The sequence below is a fragment of the Hemibagrus wyckioides genome, linkage group LG24 (assembly GCF_019097595.1).
Source record: "Hemibagrus wyckioides isolate EC202008001 linkage group LG24, SWU_Hwy_1.0, whole genome shotgun sequence".
Lineage (NCBI taxonomy): Eukaryota > Metazoa > Chordata > Actinopteri > Siluriformes > Bagridae > Hemibagrus > Hemibagrus wyckioides.
In genome coordinates, this window is record NC_080733.1 from 12870118 (window position 1) to 12898003 (window position 27886).

The window sequence follows — 27886 nt, forward strand, 5'->3', positions numbered from 1 at the left end:
TGTCACTTTCATCAGGATCTTACTTGTTTAAGCACAATAATGCTAGCAAGCCCTCCATAGGGGGTTGGGGAGTAAGAATAGTTGGGCCAAGAAAACAAGAACTGCATAGAAACATAAACTGTTCTCCATCCACGTCATACATTAAAATTCAGACACATAAGAGATGAGCAGATATTTAAATCATATCATGTGACTTTGTAACCTATTTGAATAGAATAATCATATTCTTTAAGAATGATGGTATTCACTGCAGATGTATACGGCAATCATTCATGCTCATCATGGTCCTCCTGTGCCCAGACCAGAGGCACACATTTGTCTGAGCTTTTGTGTTTGCTCATGAAGAAGGGAGGGGTGAAAGAGTTCAGATCCACCCCTCCCCCAATGGGAAAAAAAACACATCAATGTTCATGTTTGCAATCCTACGTCCATCTGAAGACAAGGCTTTAAAAGGTCATGGGCACCGTTAAGAAGTTTTTGGAGCCCTCACCTGTGTTCGTGTTTGTGTTTGTTATTCACACTCATATGAGAATAAAGAGAGTTTATTAGAGCAAATATGAAAAATAAGAAATCACCCCAAGAAGCCAGCCACACAAAAGGTTCTTTTGATAAGCAGATGGATAATTGTGCAGATGGATTGATTAATGACTAAGGCTTAGCTGGTATATTGTGCTTGGTGCGTAATGATGGGGGCGAAGTAACGATGGCATGGAGTTAAGTGTCAGTGAGGTAAGTGGAGAGCAGAGAGTCAGGTTGCATGCCGTTTCAAACACATGGCCCATACTGGAGCATTGTTTAATGTCAGGGCGAGGAGCGTGGCTACAGCGGCCACAGCCCCAGCTGTCACGTCCTCGGATAATACCCGATAACTGCACTTCAGAGACGGATCAAATTGCTCCTGTAATTTACAGCCCAACCTGAGGAGCTGATGTACTGCAGTATGCTGCAGTGCTGAATGTGTATGACATAAAAAAATGACCATTCAAATAATATGCAATGGCTTTTTAAATTATTTACTATATAATCTTCAGGAACTGCTTTATTCTGATTAGGGATGCAATGGATCTATCCTGGCAATGAGTTGGGAATACTTACTGGCACCATACACACATATTCACACACTCATAGAGCAATTATGAGTCACCTCTGTAAATATGAGGATGTTTTTAGGAGTAAAATTATTTGATGTATTTCGGTGAATTCTGGATTGTGATTAGTTAGAAGCTATTAATGAATAAATGAATGATTTCCTTTTACAACAGCACATCTCGGATAGTAGTTCTGACTGCTCTTAATGCATTTGTTCTAAAAACATGATCATTTCTATATTAACAGCTTACACAGAGACTTGTACTGTATTTTCATATAACAGAATACTAAGGAGTTTCTTAGAATCCAAACATGTTTACATCCATGATTTGAGTGCAAACATTTTCTCACCCTTACTTCAAAATCTGTTGTGTAATGTGAGTGTGTTTTGTTCTGTTTTTCCATTATTGCAAGTCAGATAGAGTATAATAGCATTCATAGCGAAACAATCAAAACAACCAAAATGAAAATGATAGGCTATGTATAATTAATGAGAGATTAATTCTGTTTTTATTTCCTGTGCTTTTCATTAAGTTTCTATCAGTTATGGTGTTCACTATTGGTAATGCTGTCTATAATAACTTTATCTTTGTAAAACCCCCCTGCCCCCCAACTCTATTGAACTATTAAGACTTGCATCACTTAAATGTGACTAAACTAAGAAAATATATTGGCTGTCTTAAACCATTACATGTCCTATTGAGTCCAATTCATATATATTTATAGCAGGTAAACAGGCTTGACGTTTAAACAGTCAGATGCTGTAATATTTAAGCTTGGTGTTGGTGCAAATTTTTAATGACCATAGTTCAAGTTTGTTTATTTATTTTTTACACAGAGAGGCATCTTTTTTTTTACTCGGCTTTGCCTTGACAAAAACATGGCACTGCGTCGTCCAGCCAGGTTATTATTATGTTTTATTATTTTTTTTTTGTAGAATTAAATAGCTTGTGGTGTGTGTAAGTGTGTGTGTGAGTGTGTGTGTGTGTGGGGGGGGGGGTGAATCTGGAACTAAATAGACTACATGAAGAATAAACTTCCCGTTTAGAAGTTTCATTCTGAAGCATAAACACTAGCCAGAGTGTAAAGTGTGCATGCTTGACGCAGATCTGCAGCTCTCCTCCACCTCCACACTTTCCTGCATCCCAGCAGCAGTAGATGGGAACGGGGAGGAACCGACAGCGCTCCAGGTGTCGCACTAACACGCACACACGCATGCAGGCGCGCACGCACGCACGCACACACACAGACACACACACACACCGCACGTTTCGCTGTCCGTTCGCCCCCGAAATCGTCGCGCGAGCTGACCGAAAACATCCCTTTTTGGGTGGAAGGTTGAAAGGTGGAAGTTCACTTGGTCGGAGTGCGCTTCGCAGTGGCCCTCGTTAGTGCACTGTGAAGGAGGAGAGAACCAGTGAAAGCGGACGCGGCTCTCGGCTCGTCATTTCCACCCGAAGCCCCGGAGTGTCACCTTGCGTCTTGTTGTTCTGCTCCACAACTTCATTACGTCATTTGTTTTGTTTTGTTTTTTTTTTTGCTCAGAGGTAAGTTTTTTTTTTTAACGATCACTTCATCTATGTGGGCTACTTTAAGAAGCATTAACTCTACAGATACGCTCAGTGTTGGGCTACTTTGAGTGCCCTAAAATCCCAGAGGGACGCATTTGGAGGCGTGAGGAAGCCTGGCACTGAGCCGCTGATGTGAATGCGTTATGGGTTACAGTTATCATGATAAAGCGGTACACCAAACTCACCAAAATCAGCCGGAATCATTAACGCGTAATCGCGTACAGGATTGAGCTTGTTAGGATAAAGCATAAAGGCTGCATTGTCGAGTCAGTGCTTGAACCTACTCGGTTTCCTGATGCGCTATTTTTAGGAAGTTTTTTTTCTTCCTCCCTTCTTCTTCGCCTTGTCCGTGCGCCTTTAACGATTTGAGATCTTTCAGATGAACCGCTGCTTGAGTAGTGCACCCTGTACAGTACCTTGTTTCCATACACGATTTACTTACTAATCATAGCGCAGTGCTGATTATTGCTTAACTTTGAGAGTTTTTTATTTTTCCAGTCAGCTCATTGTCAGCACTCTGTCCTGGACCTTAGCTGAATATCCATCAAATGCAATCTTTCTTTAAGGAAACAATATTCTGGACCTTAGCTGAATAGATCTGAAATTAATTCTAGGTCCAGGATATTGTTTCCTTAAAGAAAGATTGCATTTGATGGATAAGACCTATTTAAAGTTGTTCCATCTAGAGCATTTCTTTTTCCTGGACTGGGGGATGGGACTGGTGTAGCCTTTTCTAAGGGCACTTATATTTATTATTTATAGAGAGATAAAGCACAGTATACACACCGTTATACGCTGTCACCTCTCCTTTCCATATCCATCATACTGATTTGATTGTGAATGTAAACAGTTCAGTTCACAGCATCAAGTGTCTCCTTTTTTTTCTTCTTCTTCCCTAAAACCCTTTTGATATCCAAAGCTGATAAAACTAAAGCTACTTGTCAAGCTGGTCTAATTTCAGGGTGGGGCTTTTACTCTTTACTTTTTTTTTTTCTTCTGTTGTTTGTTCATTTTTTTTCTCCCCCCTCCAGCTCTTATAAAGCACCGATGCCTGTCAGTTCACATTTTCTCTCATCAAGCCACCCAAAGCAAGATCAGCCTGAGAAGCTGACACTAGTGAGGAATTAGAGAAGCATCTGAGTGAGAGCTGAAGGCAGACACGGCTATACAAATTTGCATTGGAAAGCTCAGAGAAGAGGAAAACACACACAGGGGAGGATGTTCACTCTCCCGCCCGAAAGAATGCATGTAGGTTATAAGAAACTCAAAACAGCCGGGATCCTTTATCTGACGATAGGCCAGAACACCCATACACACACACACACACACACACACATTCAGAAACACCCTTTTCAACTTTAAGGTTGGCATTATGAAACCACAAAAGGATTAATTTACGGACAAAGAGCTATGGGCTCGTTTCTCCTTCCTTTTCTTTTGTCATTCATTTGAATATTTAGGTACAGGTTTGACCTGAGCAGATCCAGGTGTTTTTCAATGACATTTCGTAAACAAACAAAACAAGGTGCAGGACCATGGTAATTTTGACGTTCTCTGATCCTAATGAGATACTGTAGGTCAATTATAGATATACAGCTGAGTTTGGAATTTCTGGGCGCAAACCATAAATCTTTAAAACATACACCTGTAGTTGAGAATAGACAGAAAAACAACAAGGGATGAGAGTTTCAGAAATGTTACAGGGATGTATCCAGGAACAGGAAAACAGTATAGGACATCTGGCAGAGTTATAACATAGTTATAACAGATGTCCTGAAAAACGGACAAAGCCCGGGCAACAATATGGCAGAGTTAGAGCGGACATGGCAGGAAGGGGGTGGGGGACTTTAACTCAGGGGATCTAAAAGCTGCTGAAGATACACAAAGTGCTCGGAGGCAGTTAGAAAGGTAAAAGGTGGACATGTACACTGTTAATTTTCTTTCACACTTTTTGGACTGATCATTTTTCCCCCCATCATTAATGTCTTAACGTAACCATTTTTTGTGACAAAGCAACATTTGTACTCCCAGATCATCTTTGTCTTGTTCTGTTGGGGGATGCAAACATTTGCATTCTACTGAATGCATACAAACAATGCGATCAAGCTGAGAAAAGTCTTAGAGTTTATCACAATCATGTTTTGAGGAATGATCTACTACAGCATGTTGTCAAAGTGTGCTTGTGTAATAATAGTCACTAAACCTAACTGGTTTAGTTTGGCTGCGTGATTATGTGTACTTGCTTGGATCAGGGCTCGGGGGAATATTAGCATGAAGTCAGCACAACAGCTAATATAGATGAGGGCCCCTGTTTCTAACAGCCGTGACTTTTAACGGGATCTACAAGGCAGTTCATTGTCCTCTTATGACTTACATGTGGTTGATGTTCAGTTTGTAAACTGTAAATGTGAGTACTTATTGGTTATCTGGACAGTTTCATGGGTTGCTTGTAATCTTTGCTTAATAAGGTTTTATAGAAGCCTATATTTGTGAGAATAATGCCCAGCCATAAACGCTTGTTAAATTACACACAGCCACAGCAGTTGGGATATTTGCATGGACAAGCTCTCGAGTTAAACCCAACTTCCCTTTTATTTGCAGCAGCTGCTCACATTTGCAGCCCATTTTCACCAGGCTGTGTTTCTATCAGCGAACTGCGTTCTCTTTTACCAGCCAGGCTAATCAAACAAACTCCTGTTGTTGACACGGAGAGCTCTATTGGCATGTTGGATTTCATCTTCGCCTCACCAAGCCCATGACCTGTCTGAGACCTTAGGAAGCACTGCTTTTAATCTGACGTGGAAGCAGAACTAGGACTGTGATGATTGGAGAACTGATTAGACATTAGGCGTGTTCGGGGGCAAGCAGTTTGCATGTGATTAAATGTTAACTTTCAGTAAGTTTAGTGATCTTTAGACTGAATATGAGGAAGAAGATAAGGTTTAGAAAGGAATAGAAATGTTTGTGTTTTGTTTTTCATGAGGATGAGAATAGATAGTTTGTGCCATTGTGGTCATTTAGTGCAAAATGTAGCTTGACACATGAGTTTTATCCAGGGGTTCCACAATTTTATAAAACTTTTATATTAGGGAAAAAAAAAAAAAAAAAAAAAAAAAATATATATATATATATATATATATATATATATATCAGCTTTTTCTCTGTGCTTAAAATGAACGCAGACGTTTCTCTCTGTCCTTTGCTTAATAATTCTGTTGCTGCAAATCCAAACCTCCACACCACACTCTAATAAATAAATGCACATTGTTTAAAAGCCAGGATTCTCAACAGGAGATATTATCCAGTGCTTCCCTGTTATATAAACTTTTGTTACAGTGGTGGAAATTACAGCCTGCTGTTATCAGAGTTATTATATTTAATAACCGGTTTGACTTGATACCTGCATTGAAGCCAAACCTCAGTAACTGAAAAACAAGTTGGTCTATAAATAATAACATTTTAATTTTTAATACAAAAATGATGTGTTCTGTTGATCCAATAAAAAGCCATAATACACATGTTTAAATAATTAGCCTTATCTTTGAACAGTTAGCATAAATATGCATGTAGAGGTCTGTGGAGTGTTATAAATATTGTGATATAGATTTCAATTTTTTTTTGTCATTACATCTCGGGGATCAGTGTATAACAAAATAATTCTACTATACAGTAGTGGAATAGTGGAGTTCTCATACTTCATTAAATAAATAAAGGGATCGCTGTGTGCAAAAGAGTTTGCACACCCATGGTTAAAACATCCCAGTTAGCAATTTCAGTTTTCTTAGCATATTACTGACCTGTAGGTATTCTAGTTTAACAGATCATGATGAAATGATCTCCTCAGTATGATCACTATATTGGTGTATTCCTCTAACTGCTAATTTGTCCAATTTGCCTTTTTTTTTGAGGAAACAGTTTGCCAATATGTCATTGAGAATGGGTGCAGTTGTGCTGACTGACCAAAACAAAAGGCACAAGGGTGCTATTGTGAAGATCAGCAGTAGATTACTGGAATTCCTTTTTTTTCCCTTGCCTGAATAGGCTTTCAGTGCTCCCCATCTGGATGTGGCCAAAAAAACTTGCACCTTAATGTTTTAATGCTATTGTTGTTCGAAAGGAATTCGGTGTTATTGGGCAATTACTGCCATTAGTGCCAATTCTGACACAGTGCCATAATAAGGCTTTTCAGATTAACTAGTAAGGTTACATTTATGAAGTTAGCAAAAATGCTGTTATGAGAAACCACACTGAGAGAGAGAGAGAGAGAGAGAGAGAGAGAGGGAGTAGGAAGGCAGTGACATGTCAGAAACAGGGCTTCTCTGTTGGATTGAGAGTCATTTGAATAAGTTGCCGTGTGATAAAAAAAAAGTTGGCTGTAGTTCCTCCAGGCTCATGACACAATGCCAACTGTAATACTGCCTCACCTGTTTTTATTCACTGACAAACAAATCCACAAACAGCACACAGGTGGGGAAATCAGTAGCAAAGGGAAGCAAATTTCTGGGCAAAAGTCTGGGCTTTTATTTTGTTTTAATTGTAGTGCAACCTTGCTGATGGTAGAATGATTTCTACTGTGCGGATTTATTAGATGGAGGATTTATTTTCGATACCCAGAAATGCTGATGAAATAGTGGAAAATAAAGTCCAGGGCAAGTGTGCTAGCACAGCATACAGTCACCTTGCAGTTAAACCTTTTCGAGATGAAGGAAAAGATGTTAGCTGGAGTTCAAAAATATCCAATATGAGGACCGAATGCATGTCAGGGAATCGTTGACTCGTGTCACAAAATCATATCTTCATCTAATTATTTTTTTTTTGTGTGTAGTAAGCTATCTCGTCTCATCTCATCATACTATCTAGCTTCCACTTTAGGTTTCTGAGCATGGAAGTGGGTAGCACATTGAAGCCTTCACTTTCCCAGTGGACTAATTAACAAATTTGCTTATTTATTTGTGCACTATTTTTTTTTTAGCACCACATTCCCATAACACCTGAGCATGATTTAGCAGTGCACCCTGTCAGTCCTTTGCTGTTAGTTTGCCCAGTTTCCTTTCACACAGCAATCGAGTAATCTTGTGTATTGAGTGTTATTCTCTCCCAGTCATTTTAGAGGGGATCTGGCACCACTGCTGAGCAGTGTGGACCACGTGTGGCCAACATGTGGCTGCTAATCCTGCTATTAGGGTAATCTGCTCAGGCTGCTGATCAATAGCTAGCATGCCCTGGCTCCAGCTGAGCCAGTGTATCAGGAGAAATTAAGACTGAGGGAAAGGGAAGAAAAAAAAATGATTTAATCATTTGTATTAAGGGCAGTGGAGAGGAAATACTTGAAGGTATTAATTTGCTGAGTTAAGATGTCCGGGTTGGACAAGAGCAGATGTGGGCTGAAATCAGGTTTTTAATATTTTGCATAAAATGGCTTAGACGTTGTGTACATTTTCATGGACAGTAGATTAAAACGACAATAGAATTCTATATCTACAGTACTGTATTTCTTATTGACCTTCTAGTGTTTTTCCTTAAAGATAAATACCTAGTAATAAAACAATATGAAAGAAAGGAAAGAAAAGAAACAAACTAAATAACAAACAAACAAACAAATAAATAAATAAATAAAAAGACAAATAAATAAAAAAGTTTTTTTGATGCATGGGTTTATTTATTTATTTTTCCTTTTTCTTTTTTTAAAGCACTGAATAAATAGTTAAAATACATGTTTGTATCAGAAATCAGTTGAAAACATCGGCTAAAAGAGAAACTCAAAAAAATCTAATTGAAAAATCAAATACCAAGTTTATGGCATTTTACCTTGAAAAAAAAAAGATTTTCTTAAATGCAAGTGAATAGTGACTACTACTTGGTTTTCTCCTTTAAGGAAATTTTTATTTATTTATTCCTCTTTATTCCATTTATTTTCCTTGGTATTTAGGTGAATAATATATGATGTAATAAATGGGTAAATCACAAACATTTCTATTTAAACAGTTTATTTTTTAAAGATTTTTTTTTTATCATTTCAGGCTCAAATTGTTGTTGCCAAAAATGTCTCAAATTTGCATAGCCTACTGCAGACGTCTAACAGTAAACAACTAACAATATACACAATATGATTAAAGGTATTGAGACACCTGACCGCCATACTGATATGTGCATATTGAACATCCCATTGCAGATTTAGTCTAAAGCCTTTCCACTAGATGTTGGAGTATGGGGGCTGAGGGGATTTGTGGTCATTCAGCAACAGGAGTATTAGTAAGGTCAGGCACCCTTGTGCAGTCGGTGTTCCAGTTCATCCCAAAAGTGTTCAGTGGGGATGAGGTCATGACTCTGCAGGCCAGTCCAGTTCTTCCATGGCAACTTTAGGACTTCTTGGACCTTGACTGTCATGCTGGAAAATGGTTTAGGCCTCTTAGTTCCAGTGAAGGAAAATTCTAGTGTATTTTGGGCTTGCAAGTTTGTGGCAATTTGGCGAAGGCCAACATGTGGAGGGAAAGCGGTGTCAGGTGTCCACATACTTTACACCAAAGCTGTCCACTACAACTACCTTGTACCTATACACAGTATGCATTTGATGACTTTAGTTATTAATCTGTTATACATCTTGGTAGTCTTGTTGTTATGCAAATTGTATCATGCTCCTTCTGATCCATCTAACAATTAAAAAAACACCAAATTAATACCACTACTCAGCAAAGTCCTTAGTCCTGAACTCTGTTGTTTTATGTAGCACCAGGATCCTGGAGAAATGTTTGCTGTGTTCTGTCATCTACTTATATATGGTTGAAATGACTATAAAAGCTTCTTGACTTGACTTGACATGAAATATCATGGATCTGATGCACACATGGCAGTATATAAGGCACTGATCTAAGTATATCATGTAGATGGAGTATCAGTTATGGTTTATCAGTTTTGATGAAGTATCTACAATTTAGTATTCACTGTAGGAGACAGATCCTTTATTGGAACATGAACACGTGGCTGTTTTTTCACTGATGAACACGAACCACTTAACACATCATGTAAATTCCACGGCTACAGCTCATTTTAACTCAGAATTTATTATCGAAGTTGTTGCAATCACTCATAGTTTATAAAAGGCTACGCATAAAGCAAACAAACAAAGAAAATGCTGCCCATTCTCTCAAACAACATTAAGATAAGACCTGCATTTTCCAAATCTTTGAGATCATTTAACTCTGCAAGTAGTGGGATTCTTGCGTTGGTGTAGCATTGGCATGTCTTATTCATGACATTCAGTTTGGCTTTGTTTATTGTATTTAGTAACATTCGGCAAGTCTGGGCATGATTATGGCTTGTGCATTGTTCATAATATAATAACCTACTACACAAATCCTGTGGCTTTTTAGATTAGATAAAGTTTCAATGCTCCATAAAGATTATGCTTCTTATTTACTTTTGCTGTTGCTGTTGTATGGGTTGAATTTTCATTTTCTGGCTGGTCAGAACAAAAAAAAACAGAAGCTCTGACAATCGTTCCAGCTGCATTCGTATTGCGTTCATTCTAATACATTGTTTCTAGTAACAACTTGCACAGGGACTCCTATGGTAGACGCTTAGCATAATCAGATTAAGAAAGCGTGTAATCGTTGATATGGCGATATAGTTTTCTGTGAGGGATGTTTATTTTGTATTAATGGAAGGAAGCCGTAGGTTTCCATTATGGAACGATGGAGGGATTTTTCCATTTTAAGCTCAATAAAGGGAAAAAACGATGTTAGTGAGGGAGCTATTTAGAATTTTTTTTTATTATGTAACTGATAACAGGAAGCAGCTTGTTTTGTGGATGTTCCACAATATTAAGTGTAACTAAATGTAAAAGGGGCGAAAAAAGGGGCAGTTATTCTACCAGTGTGTTATGAGGAAATAGCAATGGGTAGAAGGGAAGAAGATGGCAGGATTTGAAGGCAGTGTGCTATTTATATTTATATTTATTGAGTGTGTGGAATGTGGTGTTGGGCACTTGCTCAGGAAGGTGACTGGTGGTGGACTTGGCTCTGTCTGGTTGGCAGCAGAGAAAAAGAGAGGGCACCACAGCAGGTCACCCAGCAAAGCATGGCAATGTGTGGACATCTTCCTGTTCAGCGTTCCAAACCAAACAGTTTGGTGGATGGAATCGCTGTCAGGCCTTGAGGCTATGTATAAAACATGCACAAACTTAACCACACCTTAATGCCAGTTTACTAACATAGAAATAGAATAGGTGCATTTCAAATGGCACAATTTATTCGTTTTGTACATTCACCTTAATGGTGTTGCTGATCAATAGTAAATAGACTCGTGCAGCAGCCGTAGTGGGATTTAAACATACTTCAGGAATGTCAGATAACCACTGCTTAATCATTTCCATCATGATTACTCATAATCTGGTTTCTATATTTCAAAATAGTTTATGCTTCTCAAAATTTTAGTTTAATATCACTGTAGTAAAGCTGGTTTCAGTTTCACAGACATCTTCTCAAATCCATGAGTCAGTGAAAAGGTTTTCTTTTAGCTTGTGATCAAAACACACACACATGTGCACTTTGTGTTGCTACTGCATTTTAAACAGACTTCTGCATTCGTGGGGCAAGTTACAGTTTACACTAACTTTTTGAGATCCAAACTTACGGCTATAAAGCACAAGAACACTGATAAAGCTTATTGAAACGTCGCTTTCTTAGTCTACTTTATACAACACACACATTACCTATGTGAACGATTAATCAGACTGCATATTAGCAATCAGTATGTTTATATTCAAACCATTGCACTGGAGACATATTTAAAAGATTACACTGGAGATACCATGCATTAAATTATGGGTCAGTTATAAGCCCTGTGAACTTATTACATGAAAGTGCTTGAGTTTACTATCACACTACATTTAATTGGAGCTTTCTGCCCTTATCTTTCACGCTGTATTGCTATCGATGGTTGCACACCAAAAACTTCCTAAAAATATGATTAAGCCAAAATCTCAGTCTTGCTTCACTGAATAATTTCGCCTGGATACAGTAGGATTGTATATAAACTGCTGCTGTATTTGTCCTGTTTTCTTCCCAGGTTTCATTCACAATCTGCTCACACTGAACATCCTTTAAACACACTTTATGTTGCTTTTCTTTCCATTTTTCATGTGTACAATGATGTATAATTCCACTATCCAGTGTCACCCAGGAAAAGATCGGGTTTCCATTGAGTCTCTAAAGATTTCTTTCTCAGTTCTTATCAGGGAGGGTTTTTTTTTTTTCCCTTCACCTCTGGCTTTCTTATCAGAGATCTAAATATATATCTAGATGTCTGCAAATTGTCAATGAATGGAGAACATACTCCTAAAACATTTCGGACTACACACTGAACATGCTTAGTGTTCTCTGTGTTCAGCAAACTGAAGGACATAGATGTGCACTAATTGGAGCCTGGGGATGTCAAGTGCTCGTGCCTTTCAATTATTCAGTTTGGTTTGTCTATGCAAGGAAAAAAAAACCATGTGCTGACAAAGACGATGATTCATTTCTTTCATTTTGGCTTTAGGTCAGTTTCACTTATACGTGTACAAATGCACATGAGTGTGTTGTATTTTGAAACGTTGCTCTAAAGCAGAGGATCTGTTGAGATCACACTGGCCTAAACACATTCTTAGAAAAAAAAAAAAAAAACTGACCTGGAATATCAACAAATCTGTGCGCTTTAACATCTGGCCCTGTGAGAAAGCATGCACTGTTTATTATTAGCACCAGCTCCAGGGATTTCTCTTGGTAGTCAAAGTCACTATTCAGAGCCAAATCTTCCATGTCAAGGATGATGGTTTGTGAAATGTCGAATCCCCGTGAAATGCAAGTGTCTTAAAAGGATCATCAAGAATTTGGGAAATGAATTTGAGTGAATGTAGCGTAGTATGACCATATTGTATCTTTATATTCTTTCTAACTTAATCTCACATTCAATATACTGCACATTATAATACTTTTTTATTCCACATGCTGGTGGGGGTGGAATCAAAGCACAGGCTTGTTTGAGCTCATAGTGTGAATGTAAAGGGCTTTTTGTGTGTCTTTGACGTTAAGAGGAGTTCAGTTTCACCATCGACGCTCATTTCCAATTCTCTGAATTAATGCAACGCTGTTCTGTTCATGCCACGTTCTTAAAATCTCAAAAGAGACACAGAACTACTGTCCCTGTCCTACTAGTCAATGCATTCTAGCCTGTTTCATCTCATTTACTGCATGTAAAATGGTGTCCTTGGCCTGGAAAGGAGTATGAGCAGCATTAGTTCACTTCTTTGGCAGACTGAGATTAAACGGCATAATCCTACTGATTTTGGCAGCAGACGTCCAGCTGGAGTAGCTTCAAATCCCTCAGGGTCTGAAGTGCAGGATCTCGTAGAGGATCTCTTAGATCCGGGAAATGGTAGCTGCCTGTATTTCATTCAACAAGCTCCTGTTCAGAATCCCTCTTCATCAGTCGTTGCTCATTTCTGAATTGTCCTTTTTAGTTTGCACAATACGTTCAGTAGCTACTTGGCTCCTTTGCTAATCGCTAGGTTTTATTTGTGAAGCGTGACGTGGGAGGAAATCCACATGTGCTAATGTTTCTTTTGACTGCTTTCTTTCTTCCTTCACAAACTCACTATATCGCCCTAGGCTGCAGTTTTAAACGGCAAACCTGTCTTTATTTTATCATGTGAGACTCCTGGCAGTGTCAAAGGATTAGGTTTCAGTGCTCAAAGAATAGTTATGTAAGGAATAAAACATGATGCTGTTACAGAAAAATAGCCCACAACTTGCCGGTGTGATGGAGCTCAATGCGAATATCGCCGAAGTGACTAATTTCCTGTAGTAGCAAGACATGAGCGCATTGATATAAATGTGTAATTTGTATTGCAGCTGAAACTGCTGTCAGAGCTGCTGTTAAGGAAAACACCTTCTGATGGATTTGAGATTTCAGCACAGTGTGGTGTAAAGCAGTGTAACGACATTGGAAATAAATCAGTGCTTACTGTTACAACCTCTGTTGCTATATATGGCTAAGGAAGTATATAGTTAATATCGATCAAATGGCAGATTTGTAGGCATTACATTTAATGATCTACTAAAAAATGTCGGGCAACACACAATGTTTAAGTACAAGTTAATTAGCTACACTGTTTTGTCTAACAGCTTTTCCTTTACAAGTTTTTAATCAGAGCTCCAGAAAGCACAACATCCTGGATCGTATGCACATCGTGTAACCGTGGTATATTTTGTATTTATTGTAAAAAAGAAGTTTTTGTTGTCTCCAGTGCCCTGAATTTTGCATTTACATTTACATTTACAGCATTTCGCAGACAGCCTTATCCAGAATGACTGCTTTGTAGTCTCTATCAAAAACACACCCTCATGCTGGTACAAATAGCTCAGGGTTTGAGAATCTAATCATCTAAAAAATCTTCTTAAAGGAAGGCAACAAAAACTGTACAAATTCAGTTATGTTCAACCTTTAACACTGTAATATTATAGTATTATATATAACTAACATCAGCCAGATTAAGGTGTTCAGAGGAGGGAGAGTGAGTATATTAGTAGGAGAATGTTGGACATGGAGCTGCCAGGCAGGAGGCAAAGAGGAAGACCAAAGAGGAGGTAATAAATGAGGATATGAAGCTAGTGTTGAGGATGCAGAAGATAGGGATCGGTGGAGAGGAATGATTCGCTGTGGCGAACCCTGAAGGGGAAAAGCCGAAAGAAGAAGAAGATATATAACTAATGTTAAATCTATTTAAAGTTTTATCCTTAGTTTGTTCTTTTTGGCATTGTTTCTGAATGTGAAGTGAATTCCCAGGTCTGGGGCTCGATCCGAACTGCATACAGTGATGTGAGAGGATCTCGAATTTTGCATTCCAAATTTGTTCGAGAATGATCAGAGGCCTGCGTTTTCATTTCTTTTGTGTGTCAAATGTTCACTAATGTGATTGAATCACGGATATAAAGCATAAAAGCTAACAGGCCAAAAAATAAATAAATAAATAAAATAAAAGGAAGAGACATACAAGTGTCTCACATTAGCAACAGACCTCAGAGATGGAAGACAGGCTCATGGAACTCTGACAAATGCATGAGTGCCTTTGTTATTAAATCCAGAAGTGGGCTGAAAAAATAACACAGTTGTGCTTTTTTGTGTGGAAAGAATCAATGACAGGGTGGTATAATGCACCAAACGTATATTAAAATAATACAGTTTATTATTAGCTTTAGATTATGTGCACGGTATGTCATATAAACCCTGTTAATGAAACTGTTACTTTAGACACAATACAGTATTGTTATTGTAATGAGCACATGTGGTTTGGGTTACAGCTGGAGCTACAGTCGGAGATGCTGTTACAGAAAACTAATCAACACCATCTAACAATCAGCTTTCGGAATTAAGCATCTTATCTTTTGTTTAAAAAATAGTCTTTAAAGAGGTCCGGCTTTGTTTATTGGTCACTTAATAATGTTTTCCCTGGATTTTTGGTGCGCCGTATGCAGTGGTGAAACCTGTTTTGCCCTTATAAATAAATAAATAAATAAATAAATAAATAAAACTTTTTTTTTTGAAAGGCATGTAGCATAGATACATACACACAGCTTTAGAAACTGGTGTGTATTTAGGGTTCATTCTTCTGCCAGATCAAAATCCAGCCCTATTGTTGCACTCGGCTGCTCACTTCATAAACAGGAAGTCAAAACTCTTTCTGAGAGCAGAGATCTCTTAGTGAAATTAGCACACACACACACACACACACACACAAGACAGATGGGCAATGCAGTGAGATGTAATAGAAAGATAGACCCTCTGAACAGACTCAAAACAGGAACAGAGAAAGAGACAGAGAGAGAGAGAGAGAGAGAGAGCAAGAGAGAGAGAGGGGGGGTGGTTTTCATGGTATTAGATTACAGTTTCTTACTACTGTAGGGATACTAAAAAAAACCCTTAAAACTATTCTTCCTGCACACACAGCAATGATCTTTCCTGTGCCCTGACCCCAACATTTGGAAAGTGTCCCTTTTTTATCTTTAAACGTATCACATGTAATTTTAGGGGAAATCCGAATTCTCAGCAATCACACACTTTCAAAACCCGCCTGAATCATTTCACCAGTCAGAATAGAGGAGGAAATGGCACTTGATATGATTGTTTGTATCATGTCTCTGTTTTCTCTCTAGTTAGCTTCATTGTTCTGCTATGATAAACAGTATTTGTTGCCCAAGAGACGCCACCGTGTGACTGGACATTAATAAATAAACGGAGAGGGAAACAATACAGACAGGGCCGTGAGAATGGCATCTGGCTGCTCTGCCTCCTTGAATGTGATCATGTCTCTCACCAAGGACTGATATTTCTCACAAAGGACAGCAGTCTGGACGGAGGAAACGTGTCCTGCAAGGTCACTCGGCCCGGAAGATAGATGGCAGGTTGGGATTAGGTTCAGGTTTGGTTGAGTTTATCTCATCGAAAGTGTTTTCTGGAGTTTTATACAGAACAGTGTTCCCTGGATAAGCTCTGGATCTACCTTGATCCTGATCTGAATAAACAGCTGAAGCTGAATGGGTTATGTGCTATGAGCATGTGTGCAGTGTATTTACCATCACCCTTTTATATACGGGTCATGTTTAATCATGTAAACAACTCTTATAACAAATTATAGCAAGACTCTTATCCTTACTGGGTGTGATTTCAGTTTCCTGCCCATGCAACATTGTTCTGTTGCGAGTTGTAAATATAGAAATCAATATGGCTGTCGAGCCCAGAGGCCTGGATAATGAGACTGAATGGGGGTTGGGCAAAGGTCAGCTTTAGATAATGAGAACAATTGGTTTGTGTTTTTGCAGCCTTTACAGAACACTGCATGCTCCTAATATGTTAGGGGTGTAATGCAATGTCACTTTATCTTTATCTCTATCTGTATCTCTATCTCTATCTCTCATCTGCTTAGTGCTTTAAAACGATCCATAGTTACATGTGTATTTGGATGTTAACCTGACCTGGTTGTGGGGTAGGTTTTATAGTTTCTATTTCCCAAAATATAAACAAACCTTTCTTTCTTAGTTCTGCAAGGTTCCAATCTAACGTTCACTCATGCCCACGTGAAAGTAAAAACCAGATGCACTGTGAACCTTTTGAAAAATACATTATGTGTCAATTCCAAGTAATGCGTTTGCATTTGGTTACATCACTATGGTATGGACATATAGTAGTAAAGACAAAGGCTAAACCACTTAGAAGGGGAGAGAGAGAGAAAGAGAGAGAGAGAGAGGGTGTGTGTGTGTGTGTGTTTGAGCTGACCTTAGCATGATAATCTAATCCATGTTGAGAGGGAGAGCTTTTTTAGAGAGCAAGTTAATACCACCAGATTACAGTCCAGCCCCAAACCGGAGCAAGCTACTGTGCAACAGTTATACTCTGAGACAATGAGGATAGAGAACACACAAAAAAAGATAAAATAAAGAAAGTCCACTCATGCCAAACCAATAGCTTCTAATAAGCTTACTGAGGGTTTAATGAGAACCATTTTTGAATACTCTCTATTATGTGTAGAGATGAGAGAAGGAGATGGCTCTCTTCTGCAGGAAATCTCAGTGCAGATAGTGGTTTATTAGCTAACGCACCAGGCAAGTCAAATCTCCAGTGTGCTGCCCGGTCCTGTGTTTCGGTTGCCTAGAATCCTAAGTGGTAGCTAGGAAAATACAGTGAAGTTTTATTACTGTTATCTTCTGAAAACAAAGTTGTAGGACACTGACAAAAAGTCATTAGACGTCTCCACTATGACCTGGATGTGATGTTCTAGCCTTGCACCACCTTTAAGATTTTATTCTTAGAATATGCTTAACCCCAAAATAGTAACTAGGGGATTTTTATCATGACTCTTTTATTAAAATCAGATTTATTAGTGTTTCCACATACCTGCATGTTCCTGAATCTGAAAAGATCACTGAGTACATCATACCATCATTATGTGCATTACATTAAAATTTACCAAATGAAAACTTTTATTTTGGGAAAGTTGGTAAAGACTAGGATTTCTGGGCAACCATGGACACAAAATCTGCTTGTCCTGATGTCCTGAGTACCCAGGCTGCTGATAGTCCTCTCCTATTATATTAAAGCTCTTCAAGTCTCATTATTTAGAGAGTTGCTGTTCTGATATATTTAGAGAGTTGCTGTTCTGATATATACATTTTTTCCCCCTCAGAACACATTTCTTGGTTAATTTCTAAAACAATATTCATTTTTCTCTTTAATTTCCCAAGAGATCAATCTAGTATCTTGGCATATACAGCATATTAGCTGTGAATGAACTGCAAATAGTTTTCATACCTTGCCTTTTAAATGGTTTATGTCATTTTGAAAGCTGGAAAAAAAATGTGGAAATGAATACTTTAAGTTTCACATCCATATATACTTCTATATTTAGAACCTGAAGTGAGGAGAATAAACCTATACTTCTCTGTCAGGTTATATCTGCTTTTGTCTTTAATGTTTATTTCCTCTTTTATACACATTATTCCCTAATCAGAAAAGGAAAGTAAATGAAATAAAAAAATCAGTGAAAATCTGTGAAACTTCTTCCTGTCTTATTTAAACTCTGTAGCTTTGTGAGACAAGAGTCTGGTCTAACGAGCTGGCATCAGCTAAATAATTGACTACATGTGACTACATGTGCTTGGATCTACCACAACAGAGCATCTGCTCCAGAAGCTGAGCTGGTTCATGTTCAGAAATCTGGAGTCGCTAAATTACAGCTGTTTTTCTTCATATAACATATATACAGTATTTGTTTTAGTTGAAATCTTTTCCATCGTCCACATGTAGCAGCCACTAGGCTGGAAGGTAGATGCCTTGACTGCCAGTCAGATAGAAAACAAAATAATTGGCGCATCTTTTAACTAACGTGTGTGCTATGGTGGTATGGTACCAGTTATGAATCATTTATCAATCTTGGAATCTATTGGCCTCTCTCACTGATTAAATTCTAGACAGTGCTGTCAATCAAATCGTCTCTATGCCTCAGGCAGTTGAGAAGTCTATAATCCTGGCTTTTTTTTTTTATTCTGGCCATACTGTAAAGATCTCATGAGAGGACTGATCTTAGGTCACACACTGGCCAATTTTCGGTCAGTATGTGAGGAGGATTTAAAGTGAACACAGATCTTAGTTCAGATTTCTGGCTTCTGACTGATTCAGGGCTTGAGAAGTGGCTCTATACCTGCAGGTCTACATTTAGACTCTCTGTTAATGTGCTTCAGTGGAGCATAAGCCACTGCAGTGCTATAATCCTATCAGCAGATGCCCATCGCTCCCTCCTAACACTCACATAGTGATCCAGGGAAGGGTCTGTTCAGCCATGCTGAGGTTTCCATGACCTGGTTACTAATTGTATTATGTAAACCAAACTGAGTGATGATGTTTGGATAATTAAAGTTAATAAAGTTCATGTAACCTCAAGATGGAAACACAGTTTATGTTAGAAAAGCGTTGTCTGTATGGAATTTGATCCATTGCTCCGGCATCACCTATTTTACTGCGAATCTACAAACATTTGGATATCTTATACACACACACACACACACACACACATATATATATATATATATATATATAAGCACACATCTTCAAACAAGTGCTTATGTATGTGTGCATATGTTAAATGTTAGGATTTTGGCTTGAGCCTTGTCTGTTAGAGAGAACATAAGTGTGGGGCCTCTGAGGTAGCACACACACACACACACACAAACACACACACACATGCATACACTCAACCACAGTCAAAACACGCGCAGTGGTTTGGGGCCACTCTTCTTTATTGCTTATTCATAATGACAAAATCCCATACGTACATTTACACGCACAATACACATCTACCATGAATAAAAAAAGCTTGCAGACTTTATTAGAGCTGACTGTCATGAGCCTTTACACACAGACACACACACACACACAAAATACCAGGCACTGGCTTGGAGCAGAGGAGCAGCGTCCAGAGCATGGGGCGTTTGTGCTGAGCTGGTCTGGCCGTCAGGTTGAATAAACTTGTGGACAGCTGACTGGACATGGCTATTCATCGGCATGAGAAAAGAGTACAGAGAGAGAATGGATCACTAGCTTAGGGCTGCATGTCACCGATATGAGCCTACGTGTGTTACTTCCTCTATTTTATTTGAACCTCAACTTGCACACGCGCTATATATACATATATATATATATATATATATATATATATATATATATATATATATATATATATATAATAAAAAGCATGTCACATATACTGTCACGATAATTCCAATTACAGAATTCATTGCTCAGTTTATTGATGACTGTAGTAACTGATGTGCTGAGTCAGATTGTACAGCCTGTATAAGAGAGAAGCAGAAGTAGCTGCTACTGCAGATGTATCAGATGAAATGCAGAGCTCAGATAGTGGGGAGGGTGAACCTAAGGTTGCATGTATCCCAGAGTAACAGCAACCGTGGAAACCATTAGAATCATAAACACCCAGCATACCCCAAACACTAACAAATGATGTAACAGGGGAAAGGATTCTGATCAGGTCCTGATAATATTCTGCATTTCCATGCTTCACTTGCTACTGCAGTTGCATTTGACCCCAGTGCAAAATATACAGTATATGGAAAACATCCAGCTTGTCTTTTAGGCATGCAACCACAAGGATGTGGGCATGATAAAGCTTAAAATAAAAAGGCACACAGTTTCCATCTGCATTTCACCCTTTTTTCTTTTTTTTTTCTACACAAATATGTCCACATTTGTAAAGGGAAAAGCATCATTTGCCAGCAAAAATATTGTATCTGGTTATATGAACATGAGATTGGAACACAATAATATAATGAATTTAATAAGAAATCTACATAAAAGAGCACTGATGTTTAGGTGAATGTTTGTGGGTGTGTTGGTGAAAGAATAATTGCGTAAATGATTTCAGATGGAAAAGTGGGGCAGCAGATAATTGGTTTTTAAGTTTTTTTGCTTGTGCAGATTGTACAGAGCTACAACATCTTCAATGGAGCTCTCAATGGAGCTGCAGGAAGTATAAGCAAAATTAAAGCTCAAACGCTCATCTATCTATCTATCTATCTATCTATCTATCTATCTATCTATCTATCTATCTATCTATCTATCTATCTATCTATCTATCTATCTATCTATCTATCTATCTATCTATCTATCTATCTATCCAGGTAGATGTAAAACTTAATACAATCAAAGCTGATACCCAGTATGATCACTGATATACACAATGATGATGAGTTTAGTCCTCGAGTCATTTTTTTTCAACCCAGATATTAATCCAGGCAAATATGGGCTTGCAACTGATACTCAATAATGCGTCCTTAAATATAAGGCTGAAAAAAAAGGAAATGTGAATGTCAAACATTTAAACATGACAAAGTAAAACCAAAAGAAAAAAAAAAATGAAATAATGTTGTCCAGCTTACTGTCCATTTCAGCTGATGGTTGGAATAGAAGGTTAAACTACTCATTTTCGGGTGTATAATCTTAAGGAAATTGCGTTTTGTGCTTCAAAAATGGAAAACAAAATGAAATCAGATTATGCTGTAAGGCTTGTAACTGGAGTCATATTTGTACTCATTATGTCAGCAATCTCATGTAGTGCACCACAATAGATGCACTGCAGGGTAGGACTGTAAATGCTGCAATGTCAACTGTTTAAATAGTGTGTACAAATCTGACAATAATTGTGTCACAGAAAAAAATTGTAGGCATATTTATATTTGATATTTTCAAATGATGATTAACTGGGATGATGAATTCCTTTACTAGTTATATGTCCTGTGGTGTTTTCTTTTTGTTTAATTTGCGCTATTTCTTGTGTAAAAGTGTAGTAAGACAATGGCCGTAAAGTTTTCATTAATATGTATATATTTTTTGGTGGGTGAATTATGCTTTATGCCTGCATTTGTGTGTGTGTGTGTGTGTGTGTCTGTGGAATTGCATGAGGCTCTGGGTAACAAACCGGAGTGAACAAAGAAATCCCTTCACCATGTGAAAGCAGCACCACTGAGCTTCATGCGCTGACCGAATAGAAACTGCTGTAACTTTTAGCCTCACGCTTTTATCTCATGATCACATCTGTAATCTGGAATTTTTGGTTTGCAATTCAAACCAAAAGCATTGCTGTCAGGCAGTTCTCTTTCTCCTCGCTTACAAACGCCCTAGGGTGTATGCTTCTGAGACACTTCGGTGGCAACCGCTGGTGCACTGGGGCATAATATATATTACAGTGTTAGCCTCAGTTTCTCAGAGTTCTCATCTAGATCGCCATTAGGATTCAGGGACTGAAATGAGATGGTTCTTTCTTTGTCTTCCTGTGAAGACAAGCTTCAGGCTCAGTCTTAGCAAAGGCCAGACCCTAACAATGGTGCTGCCTTACTCCCTGCTGCTAGGAGGAGGTACGGACATGAACTATTGTGACAGTTCTGGTGTGAGACACACAATGCAGTTGTGGACTGGGGGATTTGGGATCCTCTGGATAGTTTGAGAAATGGAAAGGGAGAACCTACTGGGAATCGTTTGCTCTTGAGAATGTGCTTTACACAGTTAGTAGAGCTAACGAGTAGAGGATAAGTACAGTTAGGACTTCATGATAGTAATGGTTGGGGGTGAGGTTGTGGGGGGGATCAATGAAACAACACCAAATGTTGATCGAATCAATGATACATTGCCAAACGTTAATTAGGTAGAGGTTACTATGACCTACGAGGTTATTTGAGACCCAAGCTCCTTAAAGCCACAGTCGGAAAATGCTGAAACAGCACCATGGCCACTCCTAGTTAAACCATATTGTATATTTCAGCAGGATTATTGTTATCATTAGAATATTTTGCTAGCAGTACTAAACGACTGACTTATTTATTTCACTAAATAAGCAAATCACTGATCCATGTTCTTTCTTGTCATTTTTTTTGGGGCAGGTGGAGGGGTAGGGGTGAGTTTTTTCAAACACAAAGCGCTTAATCAAACAGGAGAGAGAAATTCTTTGGCATTTGGCTTGTCTCCAGTAATTTACTTTTCCGTTGTCTTGCCTGTCCTAGATCACATTGTAGTTGGATATCTGTCCCTGAGCATCTGGGTACACAGAGCATTTGGATAAGGACACAAATACACACAAATACACACATACACACACGGAAACAGAAGCTCAATTTGAAAAATGCACTGATCCTGCATTGATAGAGCCCCAAGATGAGCTCAACTGTCTGGGGATAAGTAGGTCAGCAGCGCTGAGGTAAGCCCTCGGAGAACAAGCACGATTGAATAATAACCCCACTGCTGTTGTTTTGCGTGTTTGTGTGTGTGTGTCTGTCCTCTTACACATCTCCCATACCTCCCAGTAGCATTGTAACTGGAACTCGATGTTTTTGTGGATTTATATACCAAATAGCTAAACAGAGTGCTTATGATGATCTCAGTTGATATCCTGTTTCTAATCTTTAGGAAAAAAATATTTAAAAATGAAATTGACTGGAACATGCAACTGCATTTGAAATACTGTAACTCTTATTTAAACAGTTTATACACTTTTGACTCCCTTGCCACTAAAAATGAACTGCTGTTAGTTTATGTAATGTTTTTTTTTTTTTTTTGTTCAGTCTGTTTTCTCTGAGTCAGTCGAGTGCTGCGTTTTTCTGTCCGAGTGTGTGGTGAAATGCAGTTGTTTTATAATGGACTATTGATTGGTTAGAAAGAGGGAGGGTTGGCCCTGAGGCTTCGTCCCAGCCCAACTCCTCTCCTGTCCTGCTCATGGGGAATGCAGTGCTTAATGCCTCAGTGCACACACAGACACACACACACACACGGTTTATGTCTGTAAGCACACAGCCATCACTCATTCTGACTACACCAGGAAGCTGATCTCAGACTAGGATGAGACTGGCACTACTGTCCTCAAGACAAAGCCTTACATGCTCCCACACACCAATAAACATTCTTAACAACAACATACAAGTTCATACACAACGTTCTTCAACTCCTGAAACATTAAATAAACACGTGATAAAAGGAAATAATCTCAAAGCAAACACGATGTGTATTCACTGAAACTACTCCCTAGAAAATGAGAAATCATTTGTCTGTTTAGAACAAATGAAAAGCAAGACAAAATGGCAGGAAATCCTCAGTTCCTGACTGGGGTGTGTGATTACAAATATTCCCAGTTCCTTTTTGATGGAGTGGCTGAAATTATTTTGCTTATGAGTAACATTTTTTATGGTGCTTGTTTGCGCATATTTGGGAGAATGTGTTAAAAAGAGTGAGTAGTATAATATATTCTGAAACCCTTCCCTAAAAAAACATTACATCTTTTGCTATATTAGTGAGAGCTTTAGAAAGTTCCCTCTTTGCTTGTGCCTCTTTGAAACATCAGACTGTCAGAAGTGTTTACACGGTGTAGTGAGGCAGCTCCTCATCCAGGCCCCGAAGGTAGCTCGCATAATGACACTTTAGACATACTAATGATGTTTGCTCTCTCTTGCTCTCCTTGTTAAATAGTGTATCAATAGAGTCCATTGTGCTTAGTACACCGTGTCCAGTTACAGCACACTGATCACATCTTAAATTTGTATAGAGGAAAAATGTAAACAAAAGAATGATAGCACTTAACCCCCTTGTAGTCCTGGGTCATAGCAGTATAACTTACCTTGTGTTTGATCTCTTTTCTTATGTGGATGTGATTGCCTGGGTTAAGATGACTAGTAGTTTATGCAAAATTGGACATCGAAAACCAGAAATTGTGCATTTGGTGAACAACATTTTAAAAAATCGTAGACATGGATGTGCTACTTTACATACAGCAGGAAAGGTGCATGTTGACCATTATACCTATTGTAAGCATATATTTTAAGCGCCACTCCAATGCACATTTGTTAATGCTTGCTAATCTGTTATACAAACAAACATAGTTGATAGACTGGCTCATTCTATAACATTGTCCTTGTTTGCTCAACAGGTCCCAGAATGAAGCAGGTCTCCGGTTGGTAAAAATGATTCCTAGCAGACGTTCCTCCAGCTGTAGCCAAGTGGAAAGCAACAGAATTGTCATAAAACACTCAGCAATGATACTTTCTGCAAAGAGAACTTCCATTCAAGACGTATGACCAGAACAGACACAGATTTACTAGGACATAACAAATTAGACAGAAGATAGCAGCAAAGCAGAACACTCGAGGTTTGACATGGAGGTTGAGCGGCAAGAGGTCACAGATGACTCCCTCTCCAAAACCTCTCCTAATGATCCCGACGGGGAAAAGAATCAAGTTCACAACTGTGACCTCTGTGGCAGGACTTTTCTGTTCTTAAGCTCTCTGTCCCAGCACATGAGGAAGCACACAGGCGAGAAGCCGTACAAATGCCCCCATTGCCAGCATCGCTCAGCCCAGAAAGGCAGCCTGAAAGCCCACATTCGCACCCACAAGATAGATAGTATGAGTCAGAGCACTGGGGTTAATGAGGAAGAGGCAGAAGATGAAGGAGACAAAGAAGGAGGAGTACCTGAGGAGCAAGGTGGTTGTTCCAGCCCAACTGAAAGCACCTCCGCTTGCAATAAAGTGGTCAGTGGCGAGGAAACAACTAAGACAAGAAAGAAAGGAGTTAAAAAAGAGAGGGCAAACAGTGAGGGAGGCAAGCAGTGTTCACTGTGTAGGAAGAGGCTCCGGAGTCAAGCTGAGTTGGAGCAGCATATGCAAGACTTTCACGATACCTCACAGGAGGAGCACTTGCAGGCAGAAACACAAAACACACATCCCACAGAGGAAAACTCCACTATGGAGGAAGGTCCCAACATGGAGGAAGCAGAGAAAGAGAATGAGCTTGGAAAAGGGGACTTTCCATGTGATCAGTGTGACCAAGTCTTCACACAAGCCTGGTTCCTCAAAGCTCACATGAAGAAGCATCAAAACACCAGGGATCATGGCTGTCGCATCTGCGGCAGGCGATTCCGTGAACCATGGTTCTTGCGCAGCCACATGAAGACACACAACACAAAGACCAAGCCAAAGACTGATTCTGAACTTCCTGTGACTGTTAATGAGGTGACACAGGTTGAAGCTTCCCTGGTAAACGACGTATGCCTATATGAACTGTGCGCCAAATGTGGTAACTTCTTCCATGATCGCAAGAGCCTGCGGCTTCATGAGCAAGTCCACAAGAATGCAGATAGTCCTGCTAACAGTGCTGATGAAAGACCATCTCCTCTCACCAAGAGACGCTTCCTTGAGAGCCTGAACTTGAGAATGGCAGGTGACATGGAGAAGCTCTCAGAGGGAAGGCTTGGAAAGAGAATCCCTGAGTTGGACCCTGTTAGCAGCTATCAGGCCTGGCAGCTGGCTACCAGAGGCAGGGTGATGGAGGTTTCTGAAAAAGGTCTGGGATGGGAGGAGAGGTTAGCAGATGCAGATGTGGTTTATGACAAGAAAAAGGGTGAATATGTACTGCTGAGACAGGAGAAACGGAAGAAACAATTGGATGCCACTCTAACTATACCTAATAAGAAGAAGCGAGGAGCAGTGACCCAGGGGTCAAGCAACACCAGCACTCCCACTGATCAACACAGATCTAGTGGGCAGACATCGATGGGGGGTGGAAACGTGGAGAGTTTGAGTGACTCTGAATATCGCCCCTCTTCTCGCCATAGCCGTAAAAATTCCCAGAATAAGACCTCTGAGTGCTTGGAGTGTGGAAAAGGATTCCGAACTCAGCAACAGATGGTGATTCACATGCTCATAAGACATGGCAGCATGAGTGAAAGCATAAATGGGGTTTCTCTCCAAAATCTCTTTCCTAAAACACAGCCCAGTCTTTCTAAACCTGTGGACTCTTCAGAGGACCAAAGTCAGACAACATACCCTGAAGGTACAGGTAAGAGAATATCATTTTCATTAAAATTCTTGATGGGTCATCTAGGATGCATGAATAATGAACTAAAATTTTATTTTGATTTAGCTGCTTCAGGCTGGTACTGCTTAATATATACAAGAATGTTATAGTCTGTAGTGAATTCAAAGAATTATGGTACACTTATCTTGACACTATAACCAGACACCATGACCAGAAATGGTACTTAAATGAATCATTAATGATGGACATTATGAGGAAGGCTCAGGCACTGCCCCATATATATATATATATATATATATATATATATATATATATATATATATATATATATATACATATATACATATATATATATATATATATATATATATATATATATATATATAGAAAGTGTTGAAATACAGAATACATCCTCTTTGTTTGATTTCACAAGCTAAACTGAGCAATGACACTTGTGTACAGACGTGTCTTTCACTCCCTGCAATACAGCTGAATAGAAGTGAATTCACTGGGTTGTGCTGAATCTTTTGCAGTGTTTAGAATGCAGTAAAAAGGGTTCCCAAGTTTCCAAGTAAAGAACAACCTTTACAGCATGCGGAAACTGTTATGCCAAAGGGTTTGCATGTGTGTTTAGGGATGTGCATATTACTCCCTGTGCAAACCAGGTTCCTGAGTAATGGAGGAGGGAGACATCTTGTGGGAAAATTTTGAAGCACAGATAATTATACGGCAATGGATCCTTTTGTTACTCATTCAGATCTCTGTCTAATCTGAATAGATAATTAAGACTTTCATAAGGAATGATATTTGGAACCTTCTTTAAAAATAAAATCCTCTTGTTCTTCATAGTACCTAATGGATCCTTTTGAGGGAACCTTTAAAGATTCACTGGACAACAGCCTAAAGGAGCAGCATCTTGAAGCCCTCTGTTCTTCATAAAACCTTAAAGGAGGCCCTAAAGGGTTTTTCTTTTGGCCATTTGAAGGAAACCATAATGGTTCTATGGATAACAGGCTTCCCTTTGGCTTCTAGTTAACTAAAGAGATAGTTAAGAGATCATAGCTTCCTAAAATAGTGGCATCTTGAAGCCTATGGTCCTCCATAAAACCCTCCAGGGTTTGCTGAAGGGACCTTTTTTTGACCCTCTGAAGGAACCTTTAAAGTGTCTGTAGTTAACAACTGACATACCGTTGACTTCATGTTGACTAAAGAGATTGTTAAGAGATCATAGCTTCTTCGAAGCCCCTCTGTTGAGACCAGCCCCTCTGTTCTCCGTAAAAAGTGTTCCTTAAATGGTTCTATGGTTCATGGATCAGTGGTAGGTTTGG

At 39.0% G+C, this 27886-nt stretch overlaps 1 protein-coding gene across 4 annotated transcripts in view; it reads left to right on the top strand.

Annotated features, from left to right (window-relative positions):
* The first annotated feature begins 2161 nt into the window (after window positions 1-2161).
* The window catches only part of znf516 (zinc finger protein 516), a 42217-nt gene continuing 16492 nt past the window's right edge, over window positions 2162-27886 (top strand). For 2 of the 4 annotated variants that reach the window (XM_058377769.1, XM_058377772.1), the window contains exons 1-2: window positions 2321-2636; window positions 24673-26579. In XM_058377769.1, the coding sequence (XP_058233752.1) occupies window positions 24899-26579 (1681 nt within the window). In that variant the 5' untranslated portion in view covers window positions 2321-2636; window positions 24673-24898. Of the gene's footprint in view, window positions 2280-2319; window positions 2637-24672; window positions 26580-27886 lie in introns of those variants that run through there. The other 2 variants (XM_058377770.1, XM_058377771.1) reach the window with 2 other exon arrangements.